General features: G+C 40.0%; 1 protein-coding gene across 3 annotated transcripts in view; it reads left to right on the forward strand.

Moving 5' to 3' along the window:
- The first annotated feature begins 329 nt into the window (after positions 1-329).
- Positions 330-22,918, forward strand: part of Gab3 (GRB2 associated binding protein 3) — a 63,583-nt gene continuing 40,994 nt past the window's right edge. For all 3 annotated transcript variants that reach the window (XR_007209377.1, XM_048336362.1, XM_048336363.1), the window contains exon 1: positions 330-430. Coding sequence is in view for 2 of the 3 variants with exons in the window: in XM_048336362.1 (XP_048192319.1) it covers positions 359-430 (72 nt within the window). In the remaining variant the exon portion in view is untranslated. The remainder of the gene's footprint in view (positions 431-22,918) is intronic.

Here is a 22,918-nt window from a genome sequence, read left to right on the forward strand (position 1 = left end):
TGTGTGACCAAGCGGGAGCGAGAGACAGCCAGAGAGAGAGAGCGAGCGTGTGCGTGTGCGCGCGCGTGTGCGCTCTTTCGGGTCACAACCTCTGAGGACACAGCACTTGTTGGGAGGGCGGAGGGTCCCTGAAATTGCGCGCAGTGTCGGGGTCGGGCGACGGGCAACCCAGCGGGCGGCGGCGGCGCTCGCGCTCTCCCCGGGGGCCGTGGCTGCAGGAGGTGGGGGTTGCGGCGGCCGCTCGGGGCGGCGCTATGCGGGCGGGCGGGCGCTGGGCCCGCCCCGCGGCATCCCTGGCCAGACTTCCTCCTGCCGCAGGCGGCCAGCCCAGCTGGAGGAAGCAGCGGCGGTGGCCACGATGAGCGCGGGCGACGCTGTGTGCACCGGCTGGCTCGTCAAGTCGCCCCCTGAGAGGAAGCTGCAGCGCTACGTGAGTAGGGAGGCCGCCGCACCCGTGGCCTTCGTGTCCTCGCGTCCCTGGCCACGGGGCGGGTGCGCTGTGGCCTCGGGAGCCCCGGGGCTCTGGGCGCGCCAAACGCAGCCGCTCCCAGCGCTGGGCTGCAGGCGAGGCCGATGGACGGAAAGCGAAATCGCACGTCGAGGCGGCGTGGGCGCCGTGCCCCGCAGCGGCCCGGGCCCGGGGCATTTGCCCGCCAGGCGCAGCGGTTCCACACGCCCGCGGACCGTGCCCGTGGCCCAGGGAGGGTGGTCGGGCTGAACCCCCTCGCGCGGCTCTGAGCGCTGGAGCAGCCAGGGACACATCTCGAAACATTGCCCGGGTCTCAAACGGGGAGTGAACCTGAGCCCCACGGTGCACCGACGGGGCCGGGCTGGGGCCGGGGAAACCTGCGTGGGGGAGCAGGCCGGGAAGCTCCTGCATTCCCCCAGGACGCGAAGGAATGCTCTTGTATTACTGCGCTCCGACGCTCCTGTCTCCACTCCGCGACCCAATGCGTTCCTCATCTTGTCGCTTCTCGGCTTCTGCTTTATGCTGACACCGCGCTTTGCTAGTCCAGCAGGAACCACCGACTTTTACTATTCACAAATAAGGGACACTTGCAAGATCATACCGCCCGACACATCCAATTACAGGTTTAAATATGCTACACACAGCTGAAAAGTCCATTCTCCTCTCATGAGAACATACTAAAAAAGCATTCCATAAAGACCTGATCGCTACTAAGCATTCTGCAGCCATTAGGAAGAACCACTTCAGTCCCCCGGGAGTTACATATAAATAGATATTAGAGCCTTTTTCTTTTTTCTTTTTCTTTTAACGCTGAGAATAGCTTAATGAATCCATCTTGTTCAAACTTCCTAATTTGTCTCCAACTCCAGTCCGTGTCTACCCACCCCAAATACAATTCGACCTACAACTCTCCCCTACAGCTTTCAAACTGCTGTCTCTGCTTCAGCCAAACGTCACCAGCATTTTTCTCACTCCATTTAAGACCACATATTCTGTACAGATTCAGGAGGTGGGATTCTAGAAAAATAACTTATTAATATGTCAGTACATCAAAAATTATAACAAGAGCTCGTCATGAGCATGGCCTAGACACTGCCTTCTTAGCGGGTTTAGGAAGCGGTTTCTGTTGTTCAGACTCTGGAACAGAATTTTAGAACGATGTTATTCCACTTAGCACATAGTTATTAAAGATGCATATAGGCAGCCAGATGCCTACGGCTCACACCTATAATCCTACCAATTCAACAGGCCCACATCTAAAGACATGCTTTGAATGAGCTCTGGCAGGTTCAACTCCATGAGACTCATATCTCCAATTAAACACACACACACACACACACACACACACACAGAGACAGAGAGAGAGAGAGAGAGAGAGAGAGGTGGAGCTATAGCTCAAGTGGCAGAGCAATAGCCTTGAGCAATAAAAGCTCATCGACAACATTTATGCCTTAGGAGCATCATGTACACAAACACACACAGACACACACACACACACACACACACACACAGAGACAGAGAGAGAGAGGTGGAGCTATAGCTCAAGTGGCAGAGCAATAGCCTTGAGCAATAAAAGCTCATCGACAACATTTATGCCTTAGGAGCATCATGTACACAAACACACACAGACACACACACAACAAGATGCATAAATGTACACATGTCTCTAAGTGGCTGTTCCTACTACAATGTATACATGATTTTTTCCCCCACTATACGTTGGTATCTTCTCCCCAGAACCATGGTTACTAGGATATATATGTGATTTTTCCCCCCAATCCACATTTGTATCTTGTCCTCAGAACAGTGGTTTAAGAAATTTATGTTCATACATTTGGGAAAATCTACACGTGCAAATCCACTGTCATATGTCATTTATTATTCAGGGATGCAATAGGGCTATGGCAACAACGGATATCATACAACCTAAAATAGAGAGCCAAGATGCCACTTATCAACATTCCAGAACATAATCCTCAACATTCAAAGTCCACAATTGGAACTCTTTCCAAAGAAGAGTCAGAGTCTTTAAAAAACTCTTTCCCCTTTTTCCCCCTGTGCCTGAAAAGAACTATTTCCTTTCATCACTGAGGTCTGCAGGAATCCTTTTTCCCTTTAGATGGCGGTCATGTGTCACTTTCATAGGTCTACCAAGGCTGTTATTCACAGCTCTTTTGATTCAACTCCTATCACTAGTTTCTCCCTTAGCCCCTTAACTAGGTGTCAACAGTGAATTACTCCCTATGTTCTGAGCTGGGAAAACAGAGAAAAAAAGACTTGATTCAGTTCTCAAGAAGTCCATGGTCTCACATGTTTAACACAATAATATGATAAAGCTATTTCATGACACAACTAGGACAATAACTCAGTTCTTTGTGTTGGCAGTCCATCAATGTTTGCTATTACAAATAGAAGCTCAGTGTGCTTAAAACTTTTTAGTACATTGTTTTTCACTTGATTCCATGAGACAAGGCACTAAGAAACTCATTTTTTATCAGTTTTTTCAAACTGAGTGATTATTTTCCTTTCTATTGTTTGTTTCACAGTAATAAAAATTCCTAATGTAAAATTTTAAACAATGTAGCAATGAATAAAACGAAAAGTTTCCTCATGTCCTACCCTCCCTTGAAAGTTCCTCTTATTCTCTTATAATTCTAGACATTCTAGATTTTATTATGCTAGTTGTCATGCAGTTTGCTTTCTTTTCATGATTCTGCATATATTTCCACATGAGTACATACAGATTTACTTCAGTGAAACAGACTAGAGAACTCTCACCTTAATAAATATGATAAATTGATTTTTTTATGAAATTGCAAAAATAAATCAATGGAGCAAACAGTTTACCCAAAAGTGGCAAAAGAATAAATGGAATCTGTATGTAAAAAATGAACCATAATACAAACTTTACAACTTAAGAAAAATTAACCCCACTGGTGGAAGTTGCTCATGCCTGTAGCCCTACCTACTCTGGAAACTGACATATGAGTACCACGGTTCAAAGCCAGCTCAGGCAGAAAAGTCTGTAAGACTTTACTTAACCATTAAAGTGCCAGAGGTGGAGTTTTGGCTCAAGTGGTATAGCTCCACCTTTGAGAGAATAAAAAACAAGCAATAAACAGAAACACCACACAGGACTGGTACAAAGAATGGATTATAGATCTGAATATACTTTCTATACATCTATAATAAATATCTTTTCTTAATTAAGCCATTTCTATACCGCCAAACTGATTCACTCTGTGTGTGTGTGTGTGTGTGTGTGTGTGTGTGTGTGTGTGTGTGTGTGTACTGGGACTTGAAGACAGGACCTCTACCTCTTGCTTGGCTATTTCACTCAAGGCTAGTGCTCTACCTCTTGAGCCACACCTCCACTTAACTGATTCACTTTTTTTTAAGATTTATTTGTCAAACTGATGTACAGAGTGGTTACAGTTTCATACGTTAGGCATTGGATACATTTCTTGTACTATTTGTTACCTCGTCCCTCATTCTCCCCTCCCCTCCCCCTGATTCACTTTTTAATTTTGAACCAGCCTTGATATCCTAGGATATACTTCACTTGGATGTCATTTATTTAAAAACCACTGCTTAATATTGCTTATAATTGTATCATAATTCATCAAGTTCTTTGTTGTTAAACATTTATTTAGCTTACTTATGTTTTTCTCACTTTTAAAGAATGCTACATGAACATGATAAAATAATAATTTGTATTGAAAGTTTATATGTGCCACGTGGCGTGCTAAGACTTACTTGGATTAACTGCCTAAATTTTGAAGATTTTCTCCTTTAGATTGTTTTCCTAAACAGTTATACAATTTCGTATTTTGTATTTCTATCTTCTCTCTTGAAGTTTTCCTTAGATTTGGGGAAATTTCTACTATAATTTCATTGGCCCAGAGATATTGTAAGCTATGGTCATGCTTGCATAATTCTTTTTCTTTATTGTCATCTGAATGTAATATGTTCTCAACTTTGTCTTCAATCCTTGATTCTTTCTTTGGTCTAATCTATTGACAATGCTTTCCACTGGCTTTTTTGATTTACTGAGCTGCTTAACTTCAAGATTTCCATTTTTAAAAAATCAGTCATGGGGCTTGAACTCGGGGCCTGTGCGCTGTCCCTCAGCTCTTCAGCTCAAGGCCAGCCCTCTACCACGTGAGCCACAGCACCACTTCCCATTTTCTGGTGGTTATTTGGAGATGAGAGTCTCAGAAACTTTCCTGCCCAGGCTGGCTTTGAGCCTTAATCCTCAGATCACAGCCTCGTGAGTAGCTAAGATTACAGGTGTGAGCCACTGGCTCCCGGTGAGATTTCCATTTTTTCAGAGTCTCTGTCACTTTACTGAATTTCTCACTTGAATTGACTGCTGTGATGTCTTCCACTTGTTTGAGATTACGTTTGTCAAGTAGTTGTACAAAGGGGGTACAATGCAACATGTCCATTTATGTGTGCAATGAATTTTGAAGTCACCACTTCCATCATTTTTACCTCCCTCTAATTTATAAATCATTTCAAAAATCAGTCGCTAAAGTTCTTTGTCTGGCATGTCAACCCTTTCACAATATCTTTGGATTTGGTTATTTAAGAGTAGCTAACAAGTTAGGCACTGGTGGCCCGTGCCAGTGGCCCACGCCTGTAATCCTAACTACTTGGGAGGCTGGGATTTGAGGATCAAAGTTCAAAGCCAGCCTGGGCAATCCATGAGCTTCCTATCTCCAATAGACTACTCAGAAAAAGCCCGAAATGGCACTGTGACTCAAGTGCTAGCCTTGAGTAAAAGAGCTCAGGGACAGTGCTCAGGCCCTGAGTGCAAGCCCCAGAAAGGCACACACACAAAAAGTAAGCAACATTTAGAAGAGTTATGTTGCCTTTCTTTATATCTATCTTATGTTCTATAATGTTATTGGCACATCTCTTGGAATGGATATGTCTTTTAGAGTGTCCCTGCAAAACAGCCTTCTCTAGAGAGCCCACTCAGAGAAGAGAAAGCAAATAACCATAACAGCAACAGCACCAAAACACACAAAAATATAATGAAGCACGTTAAAGATAACCCCTTACACCACCAATAACCACTGGAAAGAAAGGAGCAAAGTAATATAGAATAAGCTATGAAGTTAAAGTTTAATAAGAGTTAGAAACATGACTCAAGTGGTAAAACCTAGTAAAGCCTAGTATGTTGGAAGCCGCGAGTTCAAACCCTCTCAAAATAAATCATAAAAAATTAAAAAATAGACTTTTTACTGAGATCAATACCCAGCACAACAAGAAAGTTCATAGAGGCAAAATTAATCATTATAAAGGAATGAAATAAAAGAGTCAGGGAAAGGGTAAAAAGGAAGAAGTAAGTTTGAAGAAAAGAAAACCAAAGAAATGAAAATGAACTTGAGGGAGGGAAGAGAAAAAAACAAGAGATAAATGAGGGGAAGAAAACAACAAGCGATAAAAACAGGGTACAAGATAAGAAATAATACATAAATTAGATAAAAGAGCAATAAAACAAGCAGATGATAAAAACAAAGAATCTACTGTTAACTTGTACTTTTTCTTCTCCAACTAAATATTGTATCTACTCTGATTTATCATGACACAAACAAAGCACATTTAGTGCTTAGTCTTTTACATTTAGTAAATGAAACCATTAAATATCAAATACACTGGAAAGGGTTGTTAGCCTGTGTTCTGAAATAAAATTAGTACTGTATTTGAAAAAATATAAACTTAATAAATACATTTTTTTTTGGCCAGTCCTGGGCCTTGGACTCAGGGCCTGAGCACTGTCCCTGGCTTCTTTTTGCTCAAGGCTAGCACTCTGCCACTTGAGCCACAGCGCCACTTCTGGCTTTTTCTATATATGTGGTGATGGGAAATTGAACCCAGGGCTTCGTGTATACGAGGCAAGCACTCTTGCCACTAGGCATATTCTCAGCTGAGCCTGACGTTTCTTATTTTCTAATATAGACATTTAGTTCTATAAATTTCCCCATGGCACAGCTTTAGTGACAATCCACAAATTCCAATATGTTATGCTTTCATTTTATAAGTATATTGTTTTTTGGGTTTTTTTTGCCAGTCCTGGGGCTTGGACTCAGGGCCTGAGCACTGTCCCTGGCTTCTTTTTGCTCAAGGGTAGCACTCTGCCACTTGAGCCACAGCGCCACTTCTGGCCATTTTCTGTATATGTGGTGCTGGGGAATCGAACCCAGGGCCTCATGTATACGAGGCAAGCACTCTTGCCACTAGGTCATATCCCCAGCCCCAAGTATATTGTTTAATATCCAAATATTGGGCTGGGGATATAGCCTAGTGGCAAGAGTGCCTGCCTCGGATACACGAGGCCCTAGGTTCGATTCCCCAGCACCACATATACAGAAAACGGCCAGAAGTGGCGCTGTGGCTCAAATGGCAGAGTGCTAGCCTTGAGCGGGAAGAAGCCAGGGACAGTGCTCAGGCCCTGAGTCCAAAGCCCAGGACTGGCCAAAAAAAAACAAACAAACCAAAAAACCAAATATTAGTGGGTTTTCCATATTTTCAGCTTTTGAATTCTAATTTCATTTCATTGATTTAATGCAACACATTATTTGATTCGGGGACTGAATCTCTACCACTTAAATTTCTCCAACTTCCTTCTTGGCTGTCACTATTATATATTTAATAATAGAATATGTTTCTACAAATTAAAAAGATTTAAGCCAAATATTATGTGTTCCAGTGCACTTTCTCAGGTTGAGCTTTCACTTCACTTCCTCTTCAGCTGTAAACATTTGGTGATCAGTCTACTAATTGGTTGGGTTTTTTTTCACATCAGCCTTCCCACTTACTCTGGATTATCTACTATTCTGTGCTACTCCATCTTATTTAGTGCATACTAGATTCCTGTTTCCTATCCATATACATATTCAGAAAAATAGGTTTCTAGAAACTGGGAACAACAATGCAAAAGTTCTGAGGCAGAAAGCGTATTTTTTCCATATTCTGGGAAGAACTTTTTGAATTTGTATTCTTTGTTATTATTATTATGAAGGTGGTATACAGAAGGGTTACAGTAACATATGTCAGATATTGAATACATTTCTTTTTGGAAAATGTCACTCTGATTTTGTACTCTTTAAACATGTGATGATTCTTGATTGTCTACTCATTTGATGGTCTTGATCAAGAGTTTTGATCAGTGGCGGCCAATGAGGGTAGAAATTTGCCTCGGGAAGTTTGCCATATTTGGCAAAAAAGGTAAAATTACAAGACACTTAAAATTTTATGCCAAGTAATAAAATCAAAATATTTTGTGTGAGTGATTTTTATTATACTTATATATAATCTATATATTATCATTTATATTGTATTATATGGGTGGTTTATTATTAACCCTTTGGAAATGTGTGAAGAGCATTTTCTTGTTAAAACTAGTGGTGAGGGGGCTGGGAATATGGCCTAGTGACAAGAGTGCTTGCCTAGCATGCATGAAGCCCTGGGTTCAATTCCTCAGCACCACATATACAGAAAAGGCCAGAAGTGGCGCTGTGGCTCAAGTGGCAGAGTGCTAGCCTTGAGCAAAAAAGAAGCCAGGGACAGTGCTCAGGCCCTGAGTCCAAGCTCCAGGACTGGCAGAAAACAAAACAAAACAAAAAAATATTTCTCCCCTATTACCCTCTCAAATATACTGTATTGTCAGTATTTTGACTTTTTAATAGTTCGTGGGTAATAAGTATCCTGTTTCAGTTAAATTTATATATGCATGAGGCAGAGCATCTTTTTATATATATAAGCCATTTATCCTTCCCTTGTAGAAAATTATCTTACTTGATATCTAGTTCTTATATTCTTCCTTGGATCTGTTGGGGAAATTTTATTGATTTTATCAATTACTATTTTTATGTGTGTGCCAGTATTAAGTCTTGAACTCTGGACCTCACATTCTCACTTGGTGTCTTCTCTCAAGACTAGTGTTCTATCACTTAAGCCACACCTCCATTTCCTTCCTATCAACTATTATACTTTTGTTCAGATTTAAAATTGCTGTTTAATAGATAATATACTCACATTTCCAAAATTCTTAAGTATCACTCACTTTAATCCATCAAGCAAATATTTTATTAGTTTTTCCATCATCTTTTCATATCTCTTTATAGATATAAATATAAGGACATATGTATGTAGCTCCTTATTCTTCCTTTTCTTACACAAAATGTAGCTTACTGTACAAATCCTCTGTACCTTTCTCTGTTTCTTTATCTATCATAGAATCTTTTCCTTGTCATTGACTAAAGAACGTTTTTGACAGTTGTATAGTTTGTGTTGTGTGTCTATGCTATTGTTTCTTCAAATAGTTCTTACTTTAGACCTGGATAGTTTCTATATTATATATTCACTTCTAGACTGTATATTCATTATGTCTGTCACTATGTGTTGTAATATTTTCTACTGCCAAACCCTCAAATAATTTTGATGTGATATATGAGAAGTGGTATTTCTGTGTAGTTTTGATGTAGTTCTTTTAATCAGAGAGAGGTTGAATATTGCTTTTATGTTTATTTACTCTAACCAGTGTATTTTTCCTGTATTGTTTGTCTTTTTTGTCTCAGTTCTGGGAGAAAGAATTGTACATTGAGTTTCCCAGTTTGTCATTTGTATTTTGACTTTGCTTGAGGAGGAGGAAGAGGAAGAAGAGGAGGAGTTGTGTGTGAATGTGTGTCCCAAATGAAGAGGTTATCAATATTTTCTTTTGTGGCTTCTAGATTTTTACGTCATGTTAGGTAGTCCTTTTCTACCCTGTAGTTGTAAGGGAACTGGCCTATGCTTGTTTTAATGCTTATATTTTACTTTATTGTTTCCCTTAGATCCATTATCCATTTAGAGTTTTTCCTGTTGCATATATAAAGGATGGGTCCAGTTCATTTTTTTCCAAATGCCTATGAAACTCATAAACTTAGTTATTAAAAAGTTCACTTTTGTGAGTTTTTTTCATATTTTATCTATCTGTATGTTATTACATTTATGCTTAGCATTTTTCAGTTTTGTTATTTGTAATTAGACCTTTACTCCATTATATCTACTAACTGGTTGTTTGACTATATAAAGGTATTGATTTTTTTCATAACATCTTTAATTTCACTCTTTTATTAAAGGTAATGATTTTTGTCTTCACAAGGCTCCTTAGAAAACAGCTCTTATACCTGTTTATTTGTTAAAAAAAAACCTGTTAGGATCTCAGTGAAGTAAAGAATGACAGAAAAAAAGACAAAAATAAATATAACACAAAACAATGTTACTGAGTTGGCCCCAGGTTAACAACAACAACAAAACCACAGACATATCCCATATCTGAATCTAGAAGCTGCATACATTTTTGAGGGTTCTATTGAGATACACCTGGGCATACTCATTACTGTAGCTTCTACAGTGACAGACATGATAGAATTTATACCAGAGGCCAGCATTTATTCCAGATTGTCTAATGTGATTTCTATGTATTAATAGTTTTTCCTCTTACATTGTAATCCACTCAGTCTAGTAATTCAGTTGATTATTTGGAGTTTCCTTGATATACAATCATATCATTTGAAATAAAACTAGCTTCATCACTTTACCCCCTCATCATTTTTATATGTTATATTTTCATATTGATTAACAGTGAATTGATTAACAGATTAACAGTGAAACAGTAAAATCAATATTTTGATCTTGACTATCACAGATAGGTCATCAACGTTTTCCTGCCAAGATCTAAGAGAAGATACATTATTTCATATTTGTGAAGCATTTTACTGATTTCTGTTACTGCTTTTTAGATGAAAATTGTTTATTATTTTTCAGCATCTCTACATATGATCATTTGAGGATTTTTGTGTGTGTGTGCCAGTACTGGGCTTGAAGTCTGAGTCTTGCACTTGCTAGACAGGCTCTCTACCATTGAGCTATACCCACATTCCATTTCTTAAACTGAATCTAGTAAGCAGTGAATTTTATTAACAGAGTATTATCGAACCCCCTTTATATTCCTAGATTAAACCCTACTTTGACTATTATATGATTATGTTGTTGGATTATTCATTCTAACACTTTATACTGGATTCTTGTATCCATACTCATGAGTGAGATTGGTTGTTGGCTTTATTTTATATAAACCTTTAGCAAATTTTGGCACCACTGTTAATATTTAGCTCACATTGCAAAATTGCCATAATCTAGAATATTTTAAGCAGACTTGTAATTTTTTTTTTTTTTTGGCCAGTCCTAGGCCATGAACTCAGGGCCTGAGCACTGTCCCTGGCTTCTTTTTGCTCAAGGCCAGCACTCTGCCACTTGAGCCACAGCGCCACTTCTGGCCTTTTCTATATATGGGGTGCTGAGGAATCGAACCCAGGGCCTCATGTATATGAGGCAAGCACTCTTGCCACTAGGCCATATTCCCAGCCCCCAGATTTGTAATTTTTAAGTTTAGCAGAATGTTCTCTCTAAGAACATATTGATACTTTCTTTTAGTGTGTACTTACATTTTTAAATTTTTTATTATTATTATAAAGGTGATATACAGAGGGGTTACAGTTACATAAGTCAGGTAATGAGTACATTTGTTTTTGGACAATGTCACCCCTTCCCTTGTGCTCTCCCAGATTTTCTCTCCCATCTCTACTCACAAGTTGTCTAGTTCATTTTCAACAGTATTACTGCTGCATTTGTTTACCCTTTGTTCCTCCGTTTCTATGCCTCCCCTTACACTCCCAAAGACATACAAATGAACAAGCAGGACAATACCTAACTCACTTTGGTTGAATTATCTGGGAAAGTATATTATCCTGGTTATTAGTTTGTGTATGTATATTTTTACAAAATGATTCCTATAATTTTTACTTTGTTTTGCTTTTTCCAGAAGAATTTCTTCCTTGTCTTTGTGATTTTGTGTTCTCTCTTCCCCATTCCAATGTGGTTACTGGTGTTTTTTGTATTTTATTAAGTTTTAATTTTTAAGCAACAGATTTTTGTTTACTAACTTGTTCTATTTTTAAGTGTTTGAACTCTTTAACTTCTCCTATTCTGTTTATTTCTTTCTGCTTTGATGTCTTTTAGAGATGAGGAGATTTGGGCTGACCACATTCTCCATATAGATATTGAATTAGTCAGAGCTTTAATTTTCAAGCAAGCTGACCGTGACGAGTTTAAGGAGTAAAGATACTTATCAAAATTATATTGCGTTGCTCACAGAAATATTAACAGGGCTGGAGAACCAGCTTTGAGGTTAAACAGCCAGGAAAAAACACTCCAAACCACAAGTCAGAACTAGTGCTGGCGAGAAATCTACTACCACTTTGTTCCTTCCCTTCTGTGTCAAAGGGAGTGGGACTGAGAAGACTGATTCCTTGGTAGTCCAGGTATTTGGGCAGTTGGGAAAATAGAGTGCTCACATCATTCAAACACCCCTAAAGCTACCCATTCCAATTCTTAGGGCCTCAAGCTTCTCCACCATGCACCCATTTCCTACATAAGATGATGCAATAATATGATCAGTCTCAGTATTAGACTCTGAGGTTTGGTTTGGGGCTATGTTAGCCTGTGGCTATAAGACAGAAGGCTCTTTTAGACCTGCCATATAAAGTCCAGTGTTTTGTTGATGTTTTGAACTTAAGTGTTTTTAGTTAGTCATCTTTTGTCTTTGGAAACAAATTTCTGACTTAGGGTCTCCCAAAATACCTCATAGTAGTCTCTCTTATCCTGTGATAATGACACTGAGATCTCACTGTAAGAAAACCATTATCTTCATTTAGCATATTATTTCAGGTAAGCAGATGATTAGTTAGTTAGGCAACTAAAAACTTGTGGAATCTACAGAAGCAAGCTTGAGGTTAAATTGTCATGAAGGGCTATCAGACTGGACTCTTGTTGCAAGGGAACCTGGAGAAGAAACTATTCATCATTTCTTCCTTCTATTAGTGGAGTTTGTTTCTTTTTTCCCCAGAAACTTATTAGATGAAAAAGTCCTCAAATAAAGAAAGAAGTGCAGGTGTCCTTTTATTTCCAGCTCTTTTTTTTCCTGGGCATGATGCCTTAGCCCAGGGTATTAATGTGAATGCAACAAAAAAGAAATTATGAGAATGATTTAGAGAAACAATAGGACTTGATTGCTCAATTATGAAGTATATGAGAAAGGCAGATTTTGAATTTAGCAGGAGTGGGGACATTGCAAAGTGAGATTAGCCCAAGACAAATTTACAACAACACCAATACTGGCCACATTTTCCACCAGCTATTTGTTATATGGACACTTCCAGTGCAGGAAAAAGGTTATGTAATGGTGCTTCCCAAATAATTGTGTGGTAGCTCTGATTATGAGAAATTAGCCCTATAAGGAGGTAATACAGAATATGTTTAATTATTTTTGAATTTGAAAGCAATAATCCATTCTAAATAATTACAGTTTATGCCTTAGGATGGAACAAGCTTCTGAGTTCTCTCACTCACCTGTCATTCTCCTCTGAACTGGTACCAGAACTGAATAAACTCTCCCAGACTTAGACTGTCCGGCGCTAAGCAGATCAGGACAATCACTCCTCATGTGGACTCTGTGCTTCTGAGAAGGCAGCTGGAGATTCCATTAGCTTTGTTCTGGCAGCCACGCCATCCCGTTGACTCACGCTGAGCTTCCTGTTGAGTGAACTTAGTTTTCCTCTGTGCTTTTGCTAAGCTATCTATTCTCCAGTTTACTCTTATGCTTATTGGTCTTTTATTTAAGCTAGGGAACAATAACCTTATGTTACTACTCTTAAAATTCATAGCTGTTCAATTGTTTTTTCCTCACTAGTTGGTCAAGGTCTTTTTGAACAGTGATTATGTTACAGACACTGTGATAAAAGTCCTAATTTTATCAGTGAGATTGGTATATATGCAGACCAGGGCACACTGAGTTTGAAGTAACTGAAGGATATGTAGCAATATTTGTATAAATTTGCCTGCAGAAGAACATGGAGCCCCAAATATCACTGGAGCACAAATAGTTGATATCATGGGAGTAGTTGAGATTATCCAAGGACATGGAGCACTAGATAAGGCAAATACAGGCAAAACAGCTGTTTCATTACTGTACAAAAGCTGAATTGGAGAAACTCACTTGGGTATGAAGCCCTAACCACCCCCTTTCTTTTTTTTTTTTTGGCCAGTCCTGGGCCTTGGACTCAGGGCCTGAGCACTGTCCCTGGCTTCTTTTTGCTCAAGGCTAGCACTCTGCCACTTGAGCCACAGCGCCGCTTCTGGCCGTTTTCTGTATATGTGGTGCTGGGGAATCGAACCTAGGGTCTCGTGTATCCGAGGCAGGCACTCTTGCCGCTAGGCTATATCCCCAGCCCCTAACCACCCCCTTTCTGATTGAGCTGATTACTCACTCTGGGAAGAAATGAATGGTGACAACAATGAGAAGAGTGACAGTGATGGAGATGATGAAAGTCAGAGAACAAAAGCAAAAGGAGAAAGAGGCATTTTATTCATAGTAACTGTAGAGCTGGTGACCCAGATGACCAGATCGTGGACTGGTAGAGAACAAAATTCAGGTTAATGATGAGCAGAAATTGAAAAACACAGTTTGCACAGAAATAGCTGTATCATCAGGGCCTTGGCTGAGTTCTGCTGAGAGGTGTTTGTGAGATTGAAGATTGAGCCTTAATAGGAAAACCTTCTGAAAAGTCTCTTCCACAGTTCTCAGAATTAAAGCACTCACCTGTTTGGAAACCAGATCATGAGTGCAGACATAAAGTGGTGGCCCGATTCCTGTGAATGCCAAATTTTTTGGAAGCCAACTCCCTGGAAAACATAAGTACTCAATAAAGTGGATCAGCTAATATTTTACTAGTAATAGTATAGAAAAATATTGGACATGTGCTCCTTTCCCCTGACCTTTATTGGGCTTTCACTTCCATCTATTGTCACCTGCAGTTCCGTTTGAGAATTGCTTTGGGTTTATTAGGACCTTTCACTTATACTCCTACAGAACTAAAAGCGCCTGGGATTTTTTCTTTTGCATACCCCACCCTTTAATTCAAAGAGGGAATGGACAATATTTCAACAAGAAGTGAAGTAGATGAAGTGAGAGAGATGATGGAAATAGGAAGGAGCACATGTGCAGGACCTCATAGGCTAAATAAGGTCACTAGCTTTTCCTCTGATAGAAGAAGGAAGACACTGGAGGGGTTAGAGCAAAGAAATGACATGATTTGATGCAAATGATAATAAAGTGGAAGCTTCATTGCTGCAGTGATACAGTGAAGGATGGTGATGCTTCCTCTCAGGGAGGGGGTACATTCTTAAATAGATCCAGGGGCATTCTGGAAAGATATTAAAACTTAGTGCCTGATTTTTTGAAGATTTTCTTTTATTTGTGAATTACCAATTTATTTTATTTTATTTTTTATTTTATTTATTTATTTATTTATTTATTTTTGCCAGTCCTGGGCCTTGGACTCAGGGCCTGAGCACTGTCCCTGGCTTCTTCCCGCTCAAGGCTAGCACTCTGCCACTTGAGCCACAGCGCCGCTTCTGGCCTTTTATTTTATTTTTGAGAGAGTGCCAGTCCTGGGCACTGTCCCTGAGCTTTTTTTCATCAAGGCTTGCACTCTACTACTTGAGCCACAGATCCACTCCAGCTTTTTTTTCTGAGTAGATAAGAGTCTCATAGACTTTCCTGCCCAAGGTGGCCTCAAACCATTAACCTCAAATCTCAGCTTCCTCAGTAGCCAGGATTACAGGCGTGAGCCACTGGTGCCCAGCAGGGGAATTAAATGACCAGTTTTACTCCACATTTCACTCACACATAAATAAGATAAAAAATACATGGAACTAGAAAAAATCATTACAAATGAGAGCACTGAGATTTGTAAGGCATACCTTCGAAATAGAGTGCAGTAGGAACTGGATGTGGTGGCGTGTACCTGTCATACCAGCAACATGGGAGGTATAAATAGGAGAACCATGATCCAGGCCTGCCCTTGGCCAAATGTGACACCCTATTCAGAAAACAATGAAAACAAAACAGAGGGAGCATGAGTCAAGTGGTAGAGTGCCTAGTATATACAGGTCATGAGTTCAAACTCCAGTACTATAAAACAAAACAAAACATCCTCTTCCACTTCAGCCACACTTCTATTCCCACCTCTTTTTTCTTTATTGTCAAAGTGAAGTATAGAGCGGTTACAGTTTCATACGTAAGGCAGTGAGTACTTTTCTTATCCAACTTGTTACCTCCTCCCTCATTTTTCCCCTGCCTCTCCCCTCCCCCCCAGCGACCCCCCACCTTTTTTTGCATTGGTTTCAAGTTAGGGTCTCACTTTATGCCTCAGATGGCCTGGCTTACAGTCTTCCTACTTGTGCATCCCAGCTTCTCTGGGGATGATAGGCATGCGCCACTGCATCCAGCCATTTTGCTGCTTCTGTAACTGGAATAACAGACACATGCCACCATACCCAGCCATTGGTTGGAGTGTCAAAAGCGTCTTTTGCTCAAGATGTCCTCAAACTGCCATCTCCCTATCTCCGCCTCTCAAGTAGCTAGGAGTATAAACTTGAGCCACCACACCCAGCCTATGAGGTCATTTATATTTACCATAGTGTTTCATACAAGTCTTCTATGTGTTTTTAACTGATAACTATAGAGATCTCTACATAGTTTTCATCTCGGCTTTGCCTCTCTAAGCATGTAAATATTTTTAAAGCAAATCTGTTCCTTTGTAGTTTTTGTGATTTATTTGAAATCTCAAAATTATGTTCATGTAATAATTAAACAGAAAAGATTAAAAGAAAATATTTTCATAATCTTAGAGTAAGGAAGGCTGCCAAACTTGTGGGAGTTCCTCCCCTCCCCTGCTTTAGTCAGGCGGGGTGGACCTGAAGCATGCTGGGAAGCCCCGGCTGGGGTGGCTCCATATCTGCTGTCTATAGCTAAGGGCGGGTGTTGGAGTGGAAACAGGGATCAAAGTTGGTTTCCTTCCCTTGTGTAGCACCCCCTCTGTTTACTTGTCTGTCTCCCTCTCTAAGCTGTTAGCCTGTGAGCACAAGGGCTGTGGTAGACTTGCACGGTGCCATCATTTCCCAAGGACCTGGAGTGGGCAACATCAAAGTCAGGGTTTCTTTCCTTGTGGGGTGTGCCTGGTGGCTTTAAAACATACTGTCTTCCTGCCAAGCAGGGCCTCATAAGAGCATCTCCCTGCCTTGCAGAGTGGGTGGGCAAAACATATCCTCCCTCCTAGGCTCTGAATCTCCCACTGTTACAACAGCTATCATGATGTACTGTGATTATTTGTTTGACTTGCTCATATCTGTAGCCCTAAAGCTTTTCATTGGAGACATTCTATCCAAGTAATTCAGCTCATTTTGTCTTCTCTGCAGATAAGAATTTTATCTTGCTTCATGCCAAAATAAAGCTCTTATTATTACTTTCTAAAAGGCTGCTGCAGCAAAAATGACTGCAAGGCTGCTTAACTGTCCCTTCAGATGCCTCCTCTTCTGTAGTTATTTCAGTTCATCATCACCAGCTCATGACTTCCTATTTCACAACAAGCAAGTCTGTTATGCTGTGGGTTCCAATGACAAAAAAAGTAGTAGTTTGGTGTTTGGGACTATGAGAACTGAGTAATTACAAATTAAATTGTAGTTTAAATAGTAATTTAATCCCACCCAAATTTTCACACTGAGTATCTAATATCACTCTGTCAAAGAAATTATACTTCAAAGTATTAGCCCCCAAAATATTATCCTTGTCAAAATTATTAAGGAAATACAAAAGAGATGACCATCATCATCAGATACTAACCTTCAAGTTAGCTACCTGATTCTGAAGGTTTGTATATTTGAGCTATTTTGGACTTGTGAAAGTAAATAATTCCCATCCTCTTCACAGAAAAAATGCAAATATTTTCAATTAGTTCCATGTTGTTACTATCATTTTAATACCAAGTTCAGTAAAGATATTATAGTACAGAAAAATAACTATAGATCACTATCACTTAATATAGATATGAGAAATAAATTCCAGGGCTGGGAATATGGCCTAGTGGCAAGAGTGCTTGCCTCCTATACATGAGGCCCTGGGTTCGATTCCTCAGCACCACATATACAGAAAATGGCCAGAAGTGGCGCTGTGGCTCAAGTGGTAGAGTGCTAGCCTTGAGCAAAAAGAAGCCAGGGACAGTGCTCAGGCCCTGAGTCCAAGCCCCAGGACTGGCAAAAAAAAAAGAAAGAAAGAAAGAAAGAAAGAAAGAAATTCCAGATGTGTTGTATTTAAATGTAAAGAAAATTGAATAATGTGATCTTTAAAAGCGAATGTTGTTGAATCTCAATCGGATCTTGGTGTGGAGGAAAAAAGCTTTTGAAACATGATAGTGGAAGAAAAACTGGGAAGAGAGACACTGGGATTTTGCTATATTAAAAACTTGTGTTTATTCACTGATTCATTCAATTCTTCAGCATGTATGTAGAGAGTATCTCTTATATGCTGAATGCTTTTTTAGTTTATGACTTAAACACTGGTTTCTCTCTAGGCCTTATGCTATAAACTTAGAAGATTAAGGTATGAAAATATTTCATCATGTAGTGAGCAACTAGTTTAGCTCTATGAATGGTCATTACCAATTATTAGAAAAGGATAAATATCAGAATTGAAAATTGAGCAAAATACATGAACAGCAATTTACATAGTGTTTACAAAAGCACATGACACATTAGAACTAGTGCCTAACCTCATTAGACACCAGACAAATACAAATCTAAACAAGCTACTCTTTTGTTTGGCCTGTGTGACTGCCACAACTTAAAAAAGAGGTTTCTGAAAAAGAAACACAAAGTAATAGAGATTTCTGAGTATGTGTTGGCATAACTCTCCTTTATGAACTCATCAAAAGGAATGCCAAGAATCCAAAATCAGAAAGAAAATCTAACCAACTCACAGGAAGTCTCTATATTAGGTTAGTTATACATCTCATCTTCTAGTACGTGGATATTAGTGGTCAGGGAGATGGCTTCATGGCTAAGACAGGAACTTAACTAAGCACAAGTGCCCTGTATTAACCTGGGCACAGAAGTTAAAATTGATTAATGGTTATTTTTAATTGTGGTAAAATATACATAATATTCATTGTTTCAATCATCTGTCAGTTATGCTTCAGTGGCAACAGATACCTTTACAATATTGTGTAGCCATCATAACTACTTCTACCTAGCATTCTGGTGAGTTTACCTATGATAGCACTTCCTCTGTATAATACTTGCTTTGAATATTCATCCACAGTTGATTACTTCCTTTTGTGTTTCCATGGCATTTTAGATTCTTAATCTATTTCAGAATTTACCTGAGTTCAAAGTAAGTATTTATTCTCCACTCTGTTTTAGCTCATTGTTCCAGTCCACTATTTTGCATCCTGATGCTGGTGCCTAACAGATCTGTGACCCAAGTATGTAACACCTGCAAATTTGTTTAGCTGCTCTTAATGACCTGCAAGATTCTGCCACACAAGGGAAAATGAGAAAGTAGCCAGGATATCAGTGGCACTTTAGTTGACAATACATGAGGAAGGTCAAGCTCGTGTCATGTAGTGTGGCTATGCTTGAACACAGCCCTCTTGACTCTCTTTATCTCTGTTAAACATTTCTCCTCAGGATTTCTCTTCCCAAGGCCCATCACATTGCAGAGATAGAGGACTTTTCTGTCTCTGTTGACATGCCATGGAAGGAGATCCTGTGGGCCAGGTCATCTCTCGCACAATCACAGGAAGTTATTCCATGCCTGGGACAAATCCCAACTCTATCTGACAGAGAGCAGAAGGTTGCAGGCCATCAGGCTGAAGGGTCAACAGAAATCCCAGGGCTCCCGGCACTGAGCCATGACAGAGAGGAGCAATGTAACCTGCTCCTGGAAATTCCCACACCCCTACCCTTGGGTCTCATGGCCTTTGTGGTCCCTGTTGGCAAGGAAGTCAAGTAAACCTCAGCAGAAAGTAGAAAATTGACCAAAATTCATATTTTTCAATGATTTTTAACCTTTTGCAATTCATAAATATACCCCAAACTTCCTGAATGCATTCAAGGTGCAACCACTGAGAATGGAACCTTGGCTTAGAGGAGCAGGTCTTGGGAAGTTATTGAAAACCTCCAAGTTGTTGCCAAATGCTTTCTTTCATTTCATGTTCTGGGACCACATCCAAAATTCTTGGAGACCTTACAAATGGCAGTCAGTAATTGAGTAGTTAGGCTTCCTAAACACTAACCAGCATTTCACTAAGTGTATGTCATTAGCAATACAAGAACAAGAGAAACACAGTTGAGAAAACTTGTTCATAGTCAGAGGAATAAGGATGAGGAAGAATGTAAAAGGAAATGAAAAATCTGTAAGCCAGACAAAAGCAAATCTTATTCCCCTTTCCTTTTTTCCTCTGTGTATTCTGGAGTCCAAAGAAGAATATTTGTATGTAAAGGACAGAAATATCTGCAAATGCAGAACTACACAACTTGGATTCACTTAGCGAGATATTTCATTTGTCTGGGTATATCAGTATCTTTTTCTAGAAAATTAAGGTAGTAGCTGTCTTGATTAGTTCACTAGATTATCAATTTAAGGTAATACACTTGTAAGAAAAACAAATGCCACCAGTGAATATTCATTTGCCTTGTTCCATGCAAAGGACTCTGACTTATGTTATATGATAATACTATTATTCAACCTAGACCTTTCCTCTCCTCCGTTATAAGCTGATGCCACAGTCCCAGCAGTTTTACCCTGAACACTGTCAATCTCTAACTTCACCTCCTGGTACTTATTAACTAATCCATGTATTATTCTTTTTTTTTTTTGCCAGTCCTGGGCCTTGGACTCAGGGCCTGAGCACCGTCCCTGGCTTCTTCCCGCTCAAGGCTAGCACTCTGCCACTTGAGCCACAGCGCCGCTTCTGGCCGTTTTCTGTATATGTGGTGCTGGGGAATCGAACCTAGGGCCTCGTGTATCCGAGGCAGGCACCCTTACCACTAGGCCATATCCCCAGCCCCAATCATCCATGTATTATTCTTCATGGTGCTATCTTGGCCAGCACTTAGCTCACTGGCACACCATTAGCACTTCAATTGCACATATCCCAGGGATTGGCTCGCAGTAGACATTCAATAAACATCTTTTCACTGGCACATTGAGTCCATACCCATTTAAAGTAATTATAGGTGCTTTTGGATTAAAATCAAATAATGGTATTTTATGCTTTCTACTTTTCTCACCTTTTCTTTTTTTCTGTACTTGAAATTGTTCTTTTAGATTGAGTATCAGCTTTTTCTAAGCCTGTTATTTTGCAATCATTAAATTCAAAGAAGTTATAAATGTAATGGTATTACATTAATACCATCCAAGAGCTGCTATAAGTGTCACTATAGCTGCATGTGTTTGTGTGAGTAGATGGCTCTGTGATCTCATCACTTGTGTAGATTCTTTTTTTTTTTTTTGCCAGTCCTGGGGCTTGGACTCAGGGCCTGAGCACTGTCCCTGGCTTCTTTTTGCTCAAGGCTAGCACTCTGCCACCTGAGCCACAGCGCCACTTCTGGCCGTTTTCTGTATATGTGGTGCTGGGGAATTGAACCCAGGGCTTCATTTATAGGAGGCAAGCGCTCTTGCCACCAGGCCATATTCCCAGCCCCTTGTGTAGATTCTTGTAGCCACCATTGAAGCCATTATATAGAACTGTACATTCACAAGAAATCCCTGATATTGTTCTTCTATAACCAAACTCATTTCAGTCAATCATTTCATCAACTACAATGAGTTGAGCATGTATTATATGCTAAGACAGCTTTAAAAATATCAAAGGAACCAGGCAGCAGTGGCTCATACCTGTGATCCTAGCTACTGATCCGAGGATCCCAGTTTGAAGCCAGTCTGGGAAGAAAAGTCTGTGAGACTCTTATCTCCATTAAAACGACCAAATAATGGGAAGTAGAACTGTGGTTGAAGTGATAGAGCCCTAGCCTTTAGCAAAGAGAAGCTTAGAGGCAGCACCAAGGCCCTGAGTTTAAGTCCTAGAACCAGTGTATACACACACACACACACACACACACACACACACACACACACACACACAGAGTTCTTTAGGTATTGAGACAGATGACATTACTGCCATCACAAAGCAGAACTGAGGTGAGCAAAGGATAAAGTTCCAGAGAGAGTTGGAGATCAGTTGACATTCACTAGCTGTGGCTGTACCTCCCAGTACTCCCAAACTACTATTGATTCCAATTTTCCACCTTCATAAAGTGTAATAGTGAAAAATCCTCTCTCAGACCAAATCATACACTACTTAAAAACTCCAAAATTGATGTAGGTGTGTTCTTAGTGACTTTTTTTTTCTCATTGTGCTCTACTCTGAGGCACCTCCTGCAGGCTTGCCAATAAGGTCACCAACAAAGTAGCTCAGTAGAAGATCAGTGCCTATAAGCAACCAGAACAACCAGAATCTGAACATCAAAATCCTGGAGTTTTAGACACCTTTGGCCAGTGCATCCATTGGTCAGGAGTAGACAAGGCCACATAGTTCTTTAGGCACAAATAAGTGAAAAACAGCAATATTGAAGAATCCAAACTAAGAACTCCAGTTCTGCTTTCTCAGCCTTGTTGGACAGCCTGGACATGGAGGCAGGTTGCTGACCCATCCTGTGCACATGCAAAGGAAATGATTTCATAGCTTAGGGATTTCACCACTGCAGAGGGGGAAGGGGGCCAATTCTGTTGAAACAAAAGGACAGTAATCACTCTCGCCAGAAAAGCAGTTTACATTCAAGGTGTCTCTTTACAGCCTCAGAGATTTTCAGGATTTTTCTTACTTCATTTCAGTGTCTTTTCAAAACACTGACAATCCAGACAGGCCATTTCCACTTTATTGGAGTGAATTCTACATCCAAAGAAGTGAAATCTTTTATAATTCAACCAGCTTTAATTTTACTGGGCAAGTACTATTGAATGCAGGAATAAAGTGCTCAAATGTCAGCATTGATAGCCTCCTACTAGCTGATAATTGCATATCCTAGATATGCTCTAGAAAGTCATTAGCTGCTCACTCACACACCCAAATTTAATCCTCAACAACATGCTGCAATGTCTACAGAGAGCATGCTTTTAACTCAAAACCAGCATGTTACTCAGAAGGCTGGACCCGGCAAGAGCACTGGGACCCTGTCTCAAAAAACAAACTAGAAAAGCTGAAGGCCAGACACATGTCTCCAGTGGAAAAGCATTTGCCTGGTATAAGAAGGTCCAACTTAGTGAACATTGTCTAACTGGTTTACTATTATATCACCAGCTCCTAATATATAAGTACATGATTGATAAATTCTAGAGAATAGGTTTCTTATAAATCTATAAAGTAGTCATGTTTCTCAAGACTTTGAAACCTAGGTCTGTAACACCATGAAACCGTGTATGGAATTCATTCATTTAGA

This window comes from Perognathus longimembris, chromosome 28, assembly GCF_023159225.1.
Source record: "Perognathus longimembris pacificus isolate PPM17 chromosome 28, ASM2315922v1, whole genome shotgun sequence".
Lineage (NCBI taxonomy): Eukaryota > Metazoa > Chordata > Mammalia > Rodentia > Heteromyidae > Perognathus > Perognathus longimembris.